At 47.4% G+C, this 14,862-nt stretch overlaps 1 protein-coding gene across 1 annotated transcript; it reads right to left on the reverse strand.

Annotated features, from left to right (window-relative positions):
* Positions 1 to 5,153: 5,153 nt before the first annotated feature.
* Positions 5,154 to 14,850, reverse strand: mvk (mevalonate kinase). Its single transcript, XM_018748956.2, has 11 exons — positions 14,584 to 14,850; positions 14,384 to 14,476; positions 14,109 to 14,256; positions 12,678 to 12,825; positions 12,163 to 12,318; positions 11,833 to 11,936; positions 11,655 to 11,700; positions 11,254 to 11,344; positions 10,480 to 10,596; positions 10,246 to 10,399; positions 5,154 to 9,128 (listed from the first exon to the last, which is right to left on the reverse strand). Exons 2-11 carry the CDS (start codon positions 14,459 to 14,461, stop codon positions 8,977 to 8,979), a joined length of 1,194 nt encoding a protein of 397 aa, XP_018604472.1. The 5' UTR covers positions 14,462 to 14,476; positions 14,584 to 14,850; the 3' UTR covers positions 5,154 to 8,976.
* Positions 14,851 to 14,862: the final 12 nt, after the last annotated feature.

Raw genomic sequence — 14,862 nt, forward strand, 5'->3', positions numbered from 1 at the left:
GAGGGATCTGAATTGCTAAGCTGTGCTCACACTGTGCTGGACCAAAGTGTCATGGTGAGGCTGTGATATTGAGCATCACGATGCGGGTTTTTGTGGAGGCCGGAGCCCCACATTCTCCTGAGCGACAGCCTAGCTCATCTCCAGGAAGCGTGACAGGGCCAGGAGCGAGGAAGCGGCATTTTGTCATTCGGAGCCATCCGCCCTCCTTCTCCGCTGTCAAACGCTCCACGTGTCCCGTCGCAGGTCGACCCGCCCGCTCACTGGGTGTGACAGGGCCACTCAGATGGACACGAGTGCACGCTCTGAGCCATCCCCCACAGCACCACCTTCCACTTTCTCCCTGGAGGTTGTGGGCTCCGGCACTGAACGGCAACAGGAAAGGGTCGCGTCAGCTCCTGTGCATCACTGCGGTGCCACAGTGATGGGAAGGCCATCGTGCTGCTTAGCCAGAGAGGATGGCAAGCGGCGATTATTTATACTGAGATCGCTTAGGCTAAAGAGGACACCAATAATGGAAACCCATGGAAGAGAGCAGACTTTGTCTTACAGTGCCATTTACGAAAAAAGCGCTTTAATAAGTTGTAAGCCGCAGCCCCTCACTATGCCATGTGGATCACAGGTTCTCAGAGGAGCAGCTAGCCACACCATGGTAGCACTCATTATTTAAGCGGAGAAAAGGCAGCACCGGGCATGTTGAGTATGCAACAAGTAAGCAATCAAACACCGAGGCGAATGCAAATGGCACATATCCCCTCTGAACACCGCCGTGTGACGCAAAACAAATCAGCAAGGCATTTTTAAAAATCACCTGAAATATCAGACATCTGAAAAGTGGAAAAAAATGTGTCACCTTAAGTCTTGAGAAAAACCCTCTTGGCAAATTTTTATATATGAAAGGTTCCCTGGGAAATGATTACTAATCTATGCAAGAAGCAATCAGTGACTCATTCATAATGCATGAGCAAAGATAGCAATTTCAAATGCTTTTGGATTATTAGATGCTATCTCGAATACACAAGATGAAATATGAACACTCCTACCTGAACGGTAGTAATTACAAGGGAGAGGGAGCGAGAGGGAGGGCTCAGCATCACAGAAGACTCTTAGCCCAGCACCGCTCTGGTACCTGGGTTCGATTTGGCTGCCGTTCACAGTCAGACTCTTTGTTTCACTTTCAAGGTAAGCTTTCATCACAGAGACGGCAACAGCAGCTCAGTCTGAAGCTCGACTGTTTTATCTAAATTAATTCAGAGTGTAAGACTGAAATTACTCCAGGCGAGGATTCACAAAAAAGATGTCAAAGTGTAAAAAGAACTGATTTTTTCCTAAATGTTCAATGTTCAAAATATGCTAGAATAATTTAAAATACACACACTTTAAATGTTCCAGGGCATCAAAATGTTCAATACTTCATGATGTTTTTTATGACAGTCATGACAAGAAGTGCAGTGGTTAGCAATGCTGCCTTGCACCCGGAGGACCTGGGTTCAAATCCGACCTCCGACTGTAGGATACTTGACCAAGTTACTTAGCCTAGAATGGGATCTGACCTTCATCTTAGTCAGAATAATAAATAAAGACAGTCATATTTAAGAAACAACAGAGAATTTTACATTGCCATATCTTTACTGGACAAATGGTTGAAACAGCCAAGGTCAGTGATGAAAAATATACAGTATGTGAACCCTTATCTTTAGTAACTAATGGGACCTACTTCACTTTATTGGCAATAACCTCAACCAAACATGCTCTGAAGCAGCTCATTAGACCTGTACGGTGGTTAGGAGGTATTTTGCCTCATTCCGCTATAGAAAACTGTTCCAGTTCATGTATATTTTCGGGATTTGAACAGCCTGCCCACATCACACCACAACATTTTGATGGATCTGAGGACAGACCTCTGACTTGGCCATTCTAAAATAGGAAATTTCTTCTGTTAGAGCCTCTCTGTTGTGAATATACTTCTGTGTTTTGGATCATTGTTTTCTTCTGAGTTCCAGATCATACAAAGACACCCTGACATTGTGCTGTAGAAATATCTGATGGATCTTGGAATTCATTGGTCCCTCAATGAGTGCAGTCCATTCATACAATGAATCAGCAAAGCAGCCCCACATCACACTCCCTCTGCCATGTGTAACAGTTAGGCTTTGGTGTTGGCATGCAGTTTTGTTTTCACAACGTAATGTTGTGTGCATCGACCAAAGGAATTCAGCTTTTGTCTCACCTATGTGTACAACATTGATCCAGGTCTACTCAGCAACTACAAAAAGTGTTTGGGTGAAGTTGTCGCCAATGGAGGAGGTTCCACTAGCTACTAAACATAAAAGTTCCCTTTTTTCATCACTGACCTAGACTGTTTGGACTATTTTTTCAATAAAGATGTGGCAATGTAAAATGCCGGCTGTGTGTTCTGTGTTAAACAAAACTGTCTTTACTTACTATTACAAATTAGATGACGATATCACATTTACTTTCATGTAGAAATCTTGGAAGTTGCAAAGACCTTGTTTCTCACAGCTCTTTGTGTTCCTTGGGTATTTTTACAGTTTGACATAATGTGCATGCAATTTCGGGGGTGCGTTGTTGCATTGGGTTTGGCCGGGTCCCGCGCTCTCTGGCGGGTCTGGGGTTTGAGTCCTTCTTGGGGTGTGCCCTGTGATGGACTTGCGTCCCGTCCTGCATATGACCCCTCCCCCCTCCAGCCTTATGCCCTGCATTGCCGGGTTGGGCTCCAGTTTGCCATGACCCACACTTGGGATGAGCCGTTTTATACAGTGTGTGTGTGTGTGTGTGTGTGTGTGTGTGTGTGTGTGTGTGCACGTGATTTCATTTGTGAAATGAACATTGTGAATGAGCTGCTCTGTACTCACATTTGCCCTCTTCCACTAGCCACTTTAGAGCAGAGTGGAGGACAGTCTCCAGCTCTCCTGGGACATCCAAGGCTGTCAAGCACATCGCGGAATTTCACACTCTTTGAAAACTGGCCTTGAAACAGTTGACGCACTCCCAGACAGCGACAAAATAATTCATCTCATCTTTTGCACTTTAATACCGACGTTTAGAAAAAAGGTCCAGAAAGTCAAAGGGTTTTTTCAAAGCTTTGGATGGACTTTGTAACAGTGCAAGCAACTTCCACGTGAGCAAAATTTCATAGCAAAAAAAAATTAATTAAAAACACTGCCCTATTTTTGAAGAATTAATACAATGCTTTTACTAAGTTTCATGTTGATTAAACTGTTCCAAGACGGAGGATTTTCCTTCTATTTAACATTATATTTTTTACACCATCACTTCAATGGATCAACACAATCACTCTGTCGCCTTAAATTATTGGTATTGACAGCTTTTCATACATTTATTGACATATTTGTTCTTTTTAAATCTCACAAATTTGTGCTATATGTGTTGGTCAGCCATGTGGCTTTAGTCTTCAGAGTCTTCAGTTTGTTATTTATTTTATCTGTAATGTGTAAAAGCGCTGAGTCTGCCCTCAGGATAGAGCTCAGCTTAAGATCTTATAAGAAGTGCATTGTACTGAATCGTAATATATTTTATGCATGATCCATAAAAAAAAAGCTTCAGCAACAGATGCAAATACAAGTCATACATTTTGCTTGTACTGTTTTTCTTTTACATTTTAAATCTTGTATATTGTATTTTTATTACATATTAAACACTTCCCTTTTGTTTCATATGCCTTCTTCTGACACCCCATTAAAGGTAACATTAATTCAATTTTTAAAAACCCCAGAAAAGCTGAAAATGTATATATGGCACTTATAGCTGTTTTACTCCAAGTGCAAAAGCAAAATGTGGTCACATTACTCTGCTGAAAAGAGCAGTAAAATTAAGAAAACGTAACATTTCCAGAACCCTTCAGGATAGTTTATCATTATTTAATAAAGGGGGGAGTAGCCTGTGGGATAATTAAATTCTTTAGAGGTGCACACAGTGCAGCCAATGACAGCCTTTAACCTTTACAGTTGCACACATGGTGATCCCTAGGCACAGGCATTTGTGTTTTTACTACTACAACCACAATCTCTGAGAGTCCTGCACAGATTTACACTATGAACTAGCACCTTGGTGCAGGAACACCGATGTAAATTAGGTTAATCTGCCTTTTTCTTCCTCTAGACACTGCAGGTTACTGAGAATCATGTAGAACACAAAGCACCCTGGTCCTCTGTCATTTCCAGCAAGCATCAGTGGGCGAGCAAAACCCCAGAGATTAAAGCGCGTCCCGTTTCACACTGAAGGAACAAGGGACTGAGGGGACGCAGCAGGGGAATAAACACAGCAAACCAGATGTCGGACACAGCTCCTGCCCTTCAGATTCCCCTCTACAACCAAGCGCACAAGGCCTTAGTGTGGACTACTTCCCAGCTCTGGTTGGACCCCCTAAGGGTACACCTAGAAGGGACATGGTGACCTGGCAGGGCACGCACCATGGGCAGCCCCTCTACGTTGTAGGCCCAATAAGAGCTGACCGTTACTCCTTTCACCTCCGGCTGGACTTGCACTAACAGCTAGATGTGGTGCCAACCCCCCAGGCTCTCCCTCCCTTTGGAAGGCATTATTCTGGAGGAAAGAGATGGATTTCTACTCGAGGGCATGGCAGAGCACCCAGGCTCTAGGGCTTTGCTTGTCAGGAGGGCTCTGACAGACCCATATGAAAGGGGACAAGACAGGTCTCAGCAGAAGCACGGTGGCCACTGATATCAGGATCCTGGCTCAGATAGATAGAACACTGACTTGTCCTTCCCTGGTCTGTTCTGTTCTGTTCACACACACACACACACACACACACACACACACACACACACACACACACACACACACACACACTTTCAGAACCGCTTGTCCTATACGGGGTCACGGGGAACCGGAGCCTACCCGGCAACACAGGGCGTAAGGCTGGAGAGAGGGAGGGGACACACCCAGGACAGGATGCCAGTCCGTCGCAAGGCACCCCAAGCAGGACTTGAACCCCAGACCCACCGGAGAGCAGGACTGCGGTCCAACCCACTGCGCCACCACGCCCCTCCTGTTCTGTTCAACCTGTGGCAAAAAAATAAACATATATAATATTTATATACAGTATGTATTGAGCTGTTCTGTCCTGATCAGTACTGTCTGTTTCCAGGACATTAAGCTCACGTTTAAAGCTCAGGTGTCAACAGAACGGAGCTGTGGGGAAACTAAGAAAGTTACACTTAAAAATAAACAAATTATCTGTGTATTTCCTTGCTGACGGACCCGCCCGCGGTGCTGCGCACAAGTGAAGAAAACGACTGGCGCTCGCTGTTCTCCCGAAGCCTCGGCCCGAGTGCGCGATCCGGGCCCAGTTCCGCGCCGCCGACACGCTCTCCCCATCCTTGACCCCCTTTGCCTTTGCGCGCTCCCTCTGTTATCTGAAATAATGTCAGGGCCTCTTTACAATCTATTCATCAGAGCAGAAAGAAGCTGGCGCTGACATTGATAAAAAATACCATCTGTGCCTCGCAGGGGAGAGGGGAAGGCGGCGCTGCGCGGCGCGGGGAAGCGCTTCAAATGAACGTCTCGCTGCCCCCCCACCGCCCGCCGCTTCCATTTAAATAGAAAAGCGCAGCGGTAATTAAATTCCGGCAGGGGTTGGGGGCCGCAGCGCGGGGCCGCGCCTTGGCCGCCCTCGCGTGAAGCAGACTCGCTCGGTGCGCGCGGCGGAGGCCCTGGCGCTGCGAGGGAGGCGCGCGCGACGCCCGTCATTAATTCGCACGGGCTGCCGGGGCCCCAGCGCTCCATCTTCCTGACATTTCAAAGCGAAAGGAGAGGAATGCACTCGAACAAAAATAAAGGAAAATAATTACCTACCCCGCCCCTCCGCGCACGCACGCACGCACGCACACACAAAGATTTTCCAAACTGACCTTTTTTCAAGAGTCACAGCCAGTTATTAACGGAACTGCAACGCTGAGAACGAACCACAATGAAATCTCTCCGTTTTTCACAGATCTGTGCGTAAAAGACATTCATGACTATTCAAACGGCTCACTTTTTGTGTGTTGTTGTGTATGCACCGAGTGACAGGAGACCAGCTGGCCTGCTGGTTGGAGCTTTTGAATGTCGCGGGATCGAATCCCACTCCAGCTGTAATACCTCTCTGATCAAGGTACATACCCTGAATTACAGCACTAAGAATACCCTGCTATGTTAACGGTAAGTGGCAGCGTACAAAACAACCCTGAAAGCTTTCCCGGCGGACAATGTGTTAGCCATAGGAGAGAATGAACGAATGAATGAATGAGTGTGACTCTGTGTGTGTGTTTCCCTGCAAGTGACACCACTCCGGATTGCTATTCGGGTCGTGCCCGCGCAGCCCACGGTCGGACCTCTGCGGAAGGATCCGGCGTCCAGGTGAACACGTGACGCTCAGCAGCGCGAGGCGGCACGCGGCGACAGTAACACGGCGCACATGGCACTGCAGTTTGATTCAAAGGCCTGTCACTAAGAAGGGGTGGGGGAGCGCTACGCTCGGGCTCCGCCGCGTGCACAAGAAGACACACGCATTTCAATTTCACTCACAGTTCGTGATAATAGCTGGAGGGGAATACTTCAAAAGATGCCCTTTTTTATCTTTTCCAGCAGAATAAATAAGAGGGGGGTGAAGGAAGGAAAAAAAAAGTAAGAACTTGAAGCACAGAATTCACAGTGCGGCTCCAAGGCCGGTAAATCTGTTCCGCAATCGCTCTGACAAAGTGTTTTATTTCCTAATCGTGTTTGTAAATGAAGTAAAACTCCTTCTGGACGGAGGCCAGAGCTTGCGGCTCCCGCCGGATCCCCGCCCGCGTTAATGAGGCTGGCAGCGGAGCGGGTGACAAATGTCCGCCGCAGAATAAACCGCCCCGGCGCCCCGTCTTCGCGCTCCCGCACAGAAACACGAAGGAGCGCTTCGGCTGAGCGGGGATCAGTTTTTCCTCGTTCTCGCTTCAAAGGCGAAACGAGACGAGTTCGTGTGAAAGCAGCATATAATAAGCGTTAATGCCGCTCCTCTCTGTCGGTGAAATTGTTGAAAAACATCGGGGAAAACCCCATCCCCGAGTCCACTAACATTTGACAAGAATTTGGCACAGAATGTTGACAGCCCAACAAGTTCGATAAATTAATTTATTACCGTTAATTGTTCCCGCTCACATTACCATTAGCAGAGATACGCTCTTCCGCGCTGCGCCGCAGAATGGCTTTACTGCCACCTAGTGGAGCACGGGCGTCAGTGCGCGCAGGAGGGTCTGCGGAAACACTTTGTTCTCCATTTCTCTCAGAGGCATAAAAACGTGTCAGGTATGGCGGGACCTAAATACAGTATTATCGACAGTACGCTATTAACTTATATACACTGGGCTCCACTTTAGGCTTCCTGGAACACTCCCTCCCCCACTCTTCCTACACCTACCTACCCCAGCACACTTTATCCACCTTGATCTCTCGCTCTACAGCTGCATATTTATTTGGTTGAACATTTATGCTTCTCATATGTACAAAAACTTCCGTCTCCTTTGGCTTATATGCATTGGGTCCTCAACTTACAAACACAGCTGGGAGTGGAAATCTGTTCATAATTCAATTTGTTTGTAACGCCAAAGTAATTTTTACCACTACGTTATAATGAAAGATGAACAATTCAGACGTCCTTCCACTTATGAATGGATTAGGTTCTGTAAAATCCCCAGAGAAAGTTGGAACAATGTAACACTCGACTACAAATGACTGCTTGTCCCACACAGGGTCGCAGTGCTCTGCTGTACCTCAGAAGCGGGATGGAACAGAGGCTACAATCTGGATGTGACTCCACTACATTACAGAGTAACATTTTTACTTTTTACATCATCACTTAATCAACTTCAAATTGCATATTAAAACTAAAACTTGTTTAAACTTCCTGAAAATAAGAAATAGGTCATTTCCACAAGCTCCCAATCAGTACCACCGACCAGTTTGTCACACACATGTCCAATGTCTGTGAGCCACAGGCTGCGTCCAGTGTTCTTGGTGTATTTATGGTTATGGATACACAAAATCTTAGCTACAGCTCCAGTACATAGAAATACTCTAAAACACATTTTATTTTTACATATTCACTAACTATGAATCGCATTAAAACCAAAATGGAAATAACCGAAAATAAAAATACACTTGTTCCGCAAAGCCCATTCAGTGTAGAGTTGATGATTCATCCCATAAAGACGTGCAATGTTCTCTTTCTCATTACCGATCACAGACATTCGTAAACAGGAGACGAGCTGTAAACACTGTGGAACTGAGTTGACTGTAGGCATCTCCCCACTCCTATTCTGTTCCTATTGAGTATTTTACTGCCAGCTAAGAGTTGAACGCAGAAACACCGGTGGCTTTCACCCAGCAACAGACACAAATTGTAGGAAACTGAACTGTTTAGACTTGAGATACACTGGCATCCAGGGTGTACCCCCTCACCCCCCATCCAGCGCTCGGTAATTCCAGAATCGGTTCTGGACAGCTGTGACCTACAGTAAGAACTGCGAAGAAAACTGAATTAAAACTAAATCAAGTGGAAAATGTCTGTAACTTTGGACATTTGTTGCAGATCAAGTGTTTGTGACAGGGAAAGCCAGTGTGTTGCATGATTAAAACAAAGTGCTGACATGCACTGACCTTCAGGAATAGAACGTCCTGAATACAAGAACGCAGCGGGTAAGAATACACACCGCTTCTTCGGACTGCATCTCTTCTCATCTTCTGCTGATCCTGTGTCATCAGCAGTCCTTCAGCATAAAAGAGAAGCTACTGTGGGGACTTTTCCGAACGAACACAGGACACATGGTGGAGCTGCATTAAAATAAGCCGTGACTGCAAAGTAAATGCAAATGACCCGGTGAAACCCTGAATTCTGGTTCATTCACGGCCCTGTGGGAGAGCAAGTGTTCGAGCTCATCTCTCAACAGGCACATGCGTTTTTCAATAGCTGTTCAGCACGGAGAGCACGTCCCCCTTCACAGAGGATGCCGAGTGCAGCTGCACTCCTGGCACACCGATGCTCGTCTCCCAGCAGTCGTAGCCACAGTCTCTGAGCTCACGGGTGACGCTCTGGAGCACCAGACTGTCAGTGTCTGAAAGCCACAAGAAGGAAGGACAAATTAACTCTCACGAGAGGTCGCAACTGTGGGCAAACCAGCCACAGGTATGACATATGCATGACTTGCAGCCACACCGATTTACAGCAGCCGTTCCATTAACCTTACTGTATTATTTTTGAATCCCAACAGGTAACAAAGGTGCTCTGTCTGCTGTACAGTAACACTGGCTCGCCGCGTTGCCATATTCATGACTGTACTGAATCACACACACGCGCTTTACACAACATGCAGTCACGCATCTGCAATTTCCCGCTGGGATTAAGTCCGTCCCTCCATCCGCCCATACTAATATCCGTCCATCTGTCCATCTATCTATCCATCCACGCACTGGTATTTGAGCGGAAAATGTGTGCTGTGTGCGCCGTATGTTGCTCAGCATTCAGTGTAGAGTACCACCTCCCCAAGTGTAAAAACTGTTCCTGGATAATAGGTGCAGCATTCAGGACTTATTTGTCCCTGTGCTACTCACACATTCCAGAGGCAAACACAAGGGATTGTGGGTATACAAATATAATGGGAGTGTACAAAGCAGGCGGTCGTTTGGACACGTAAATCTCTCTAACAGGCTACAGAGGGTGCCCAGTGGGGGGTGCAGAGTAATGGGGCCCCAGTAAATGGTTGGCAAAAGAATGTCACATTAGGCCATGAATAAAAGGCCCCAAACACTTTGGGAAATGACTGCCTTAATCAGGGAAGCAATTTTCCATAATATCTGTGGAAAACTAATCCCGCTGTGCCACCGTAATGAGGGGAGAGGGCTCGCCAAGCCAGGAGCGACAAACAACCCCTGCGTGGGCAGTGGGGCCTGTGTTCACCACTGCCCCCCCCCACACACACACACACACACACACACACACACACACACACACACACACACACACAATGAAGGCAATATGAGATCACTCAGTGACGCAGACATAGCCGGTTTCGAACCCAAACCCAGTTAAAGTATAGGCAGACATATGAAAACATCGACTGCTCCCTGTATAAGCAAAGCTAACATATATCATGGAAAGGGGAGATTGTAAAAAATGTCTACAGATGCAAATGTACGGATACAGGAGGGAGAGTCAGACAGACATGCTCTTACCTGGCCTGAGCAGTGTGATGCCACAACCACCTCCTCCAGCCCCTGTTAGCTTGCTGTGGAGCCCTCTTGCCAGTGTGACACGGCACAGGTGGTCCAGGGAGGCATGTCCCACACCGACCACGTTCAGGTGGTGCTGATTGATGTCCATCAGCTCCTAGGCCCAAGGAAACCACGTGACACTGGACAGAAGGGGGCGTTACAGAACAGTATGAGGAGAAAGGGGGCGCTGTTTACCTCTAACACACTGTAGTGCTCAGGTGTGGCATCGTTGGCCATTTCCTGTAGTGTCTGCTCACAGGTGATGGAGATTCCATCTATTGAGTCCAGCACTGGAGCCATGATGGAGGGGAACTGGAAGGAGGGAGCGGATGGTTAGTAACAGTACAACTACAATGTAATAAATTAAAGGGAGGGAAACAGTCATTTTTACAGGAATCAAGGACAGAGAAGTGGTGAAAAAACTTCAGCTGTTACACTATTTTACCTGATTACATAGCAGGGCAGTTTTTACTGTATTAATTCAGCACAAATATCTTCCTCAAGGAAGCTAGAGCTGGAGGTGGGATTCTGAGCTTATTCACTCCCATGAAGGGAACCCACGTACCTGATGCTGTGTGAAGAGTTACAGGTACACAATAATGACAGTTTGCTGGGCTTACTTCACATTTTATCCCATTTTCTGCAACATCTGTGATGTTTATTTAAGGTCCTCAAAAGTGCGAAAGGGAGCGGTGGAGGGCAATGCGTTTGCACCCAGCCCTTTCAACCTGCACGCCATCACCCCCTGCAAGTCGCCCTCGCCGCAAACCCCGCACACCTGCTGCCGTCGCTATGGTAACGGCACACAAGGGCACTGCCGAGCGCTCTTCACATCTCGGCTCGTGGCGAGTGTACTCAGCAGCTGCGGCCGGCGGAGAGCCTTTCGAGCGGAGAACCGCCGTGATTGCGGTAATTACCCACCAGATCCAATGAAGCCCAGCTGCAACTGGCGTGCGCATGCACTCCTACCTTTTTAATCTTGTCCCTCACGCCGGCGACGAGCAGCTTGGTGCTGCGTGGGATTTTGGTGTTTGTCAGGAGGATTCTTAACATGGGGACCCTGCGAACGAAACAAACAAATGCAGCGAAACGTTATGAACACTCAAGTGCTTCTGGCCCACCGTTGTGTTCTGGGAAACGAGGCACGTCCATGAGTCACAGTCCCACTTAAAGCCCTACAAACCAATCCATAAACACACAAGTGCCATCGGCGTGCTCCTCTCACCGCATGAAAACTTTCATCACCGCATATCAGCATAAAAGTCTTTAATTGAACGCATTTTATTAGCCGCGATTAACGGGACCTGCTGACACTGCAGTGTATGATGGTGTAACACAGTGCCATTATGAGCTGCAGCGTTGTGCTCTACCTGCTCAGGGGGGTAATGTTTCCAGCACAGTATCTCAATATGCCCCCTAGGGAAAAAAGAAAAAAAAAACATGAAATATAGTATGTTAAATCTCTTTGGAATATTAATTTTTAAATTAACTGATTTCTGCAGATTGTTCAGCACACCACTTAAGAGGGGAGTAAGTCTGAGGACATACCCCAGGTTCCGACCGCATTGTCAACCCCTGACGGGGTGCCATGGATGACCCTCTCGCCCTGAAAGGCCCAGATGTTGATCAGCTCCAGCTCCTCTTTACGCCACCTAGGGGTGCAACTAAGTATAACTGAAACTGTACGGAAAAAATGATTTTACTAACATATCATATAAAATTTTTGCCAATATTCAAATATCCAGTCACCTGAGGGGCCTAGAGATGTGTCGATGAGCTCTACATTCAAATCCTGCACTGACAGCAGCTACTGTTGAGTAGACTATCTGTGTATGAGGTGATACGAAGCTGGGGTGCACCCCACACAAGGCACATTACCTTGCTGTGGATTCTGGGTGCACCGGGGGCAGGGAGATTGCCCCCTGGACTGACAGCATGGCTGCGGAGAGGCACACGGAGAAGGCAGCGCTGGAGCCAAGGCCAGCCCCGGTGGGCAGCTCGGAGCACACAGTCACGGTGAAGGCCGGAAGCTCCCTGTGCAGGCAAGACAGAGGCCCAGTCTGAATACACATCTTTCTTCAGAATTTACTCCCTTACCTCTCTCACTTGTGGTTACGGAGCTCATCAACCTTTTCACATTAATTTCTGACTGCTTTTTAAATTCATACACACTTGCACCTCATGTTAAGAACATCCGACTTATGAGTTTTAAAGATACTAGAGAAACGATATAAATAATTCCACCCATATGACCCTGAGAAGCTCATTATTAGAAAGGCATCACAGGTTTAAATTTCTTCTTTTACATTTTGCTGTGTGTGTTCAGTCTGTCCACTCGCAGACAAGTGGCCTTAGTACTGTCCAAGCAAACAGTGAGTTGTAGAGATTTTTACCGTGATTCAGCAAAGATGCTGAGGTAAATGTACAGGAAAGCCAAGACAGCCATACTGTGGGTGTCTGGGGCTTCATCTGTGAAGCCAGTGAAATCGTGAAGCCTCTGGAAAAGTGCCAGATCGAGCTTATTCAAATCCCTCGGGTCAGCTGTGAAAGAGAGGAGCAGACATAAAGGCAGACCTGCTGAAGTGCCATTCCAGACCTGTAGTACCATACCTGAACAAATCTATACGCTTGTGCATTTACAGTAATCATGTTTCTCCACACACACACACATCATTTATTAAATATTATCAGTTCAAATTACATCATATGACAAACACTAAAGAACATAACAAAACAGTGGCAAAATAAACACCATCCTGTGCAGCTGCATCACTACCTGGTTTGGAAATTGCACCGTGTCAGATCGCAAGACCCTGCAGTGGATCGTGAGGACAGCTGAGAAGACCATTGGGGTTTCTCTTCCCTCCATCATGGACACACACACACACACACACATTTTCAGAACCGCTTGTCCCATATGGGGTCACGGGGAGCCGGAGCCTACCCGGCAACACAGGGCGTAAGGCTGGAGGGGGAGGGGACACACCCAGGACGGGACGCCAGTCCGTCGCAAGGCACCCCAAGCGGGACTCGAACCCCAGACCCACCGGAGAGCAGGACTGTGGTCCAACCCACTGCGCCACTGCACCCCTCCATCATGGACATTTACACCATATGCCGCATCCATAAAGCCACCAGCATTGTGGATGACCCCATGCACCCCTCACACAAACTCTTCACCCTCCTGCTATCTGGCAAAAGGTACCGAAGCATTCGGGCCTCACGGTTAGATTGTGTAACAGTTTCTTTCCCCAAGCCATAGACTCCTCAGTATTCAGAGACTGGACTGACACTGGAACTATTGTCCTGTTTTAGCAATTGTTGTTATGTTTAGCAGTATTTGCACAAGTCTTGCACATGTGCACTTTATGTAGTCTGTGTCGCTAACTCTGTGTTCGTTTATGTAGCACCATATGTAAGTCCTGGAGGAATGCTGTTTTGTTTCACTGTATACTGTACCAGCTGTATATGGTTGAAATGACAATAAAACCTCTCTTGACCACACATTTACAAACAAACCCAGCTAATGTAAATAATCTGCTTCCATTATCATTTACTATTTGTCCAGTGCAGAGTTGTGGTGGTCCAGAGCCTATCCTGGAAGCATGGGGCATGAGGCAGGCAGGGTACACTATGGATGAGATGTCAGTCCAGTACAGGGCAATCAGAGACACACACAGATACACACACTGCGGGCAATTTAGGCTCACCAATTCACACATTATACAAACGGTGTATTTGGAGGAGACATTCTGTGATCCAGGGGAGACGAGTGGAAGCAGGCAGTGAAGGTGGGGTACAGGTGGAGGGAGGGGGGGTCCCACCTGCTCGTGGCAGCCGGAGTGGGAGCAGAGTGGACACATCCCAGCTCGCGAACACCTCGATGTTGGGCAGATGGAGCCGTAGGATTCCGCTCGAGCTGGGCTGCAGACGCAGGTAGGTGCGCAGATTCACACTCACCGCCAGGGCCACCTCACACACACACACACACACAGAGAGACACACAGAGTAAGGCACGGCTGCGATGCGGTCAACAACATGGTTCCAGAAGGCTGAGATTTGGGGTTCCAGGTGCCATGCCGCCGGCCCGGGTACCTACCTTGCCGTGGACCACGGCGTGTTCCCCGTGGAGGATGGCTTTGCCGGGGGCAGACACGATCAGCTCCGTGCTGTGCATCAGGAGACACTGGCCCTGCAAAACATGACACATGCTACTCGACATATTGGAATTTTGTTTTACCTTCTAACAAGACACAGTCTCATCATTTCTGTCCAAATTAATTTTCCATATTTGCTTACCAACACACCCACCACGTGCAGTGTGTCAATCACAGCGGTCGCGCGCGCACAGTGACAGTTCACTTAAGTCCTGCAACGTCCGGTCAAATTTATTTGCGACTTCAGAAACATTATTAGCGCTCATTTATTTAGTTGATACCTTTTTATAAGTTCATTAACAATAAGTTTGATCAGTAAACATGACAAGCTGTCGTCACAGATGCTAGCTTTTTTGAGTGTTCCTAGCGAGTTGAGTATGTTCTAACCACTCATTCGCGCTGCTCTCTAGAGCCGATTGTC

Source organism: Scleropages formosus, chromosome 19, assembly GCF_900964775.1.
Source record: "Scleropages formosus chromosome 19, fSclFor1.1, whole genome shotgun sequence".
Lineage (NCBI taxonomy): Eukaryota > Metazoa > Chordata > Actinopteri > Osteoglossiformes > Osteoglossidae > Scleropages > Scleropages formosus.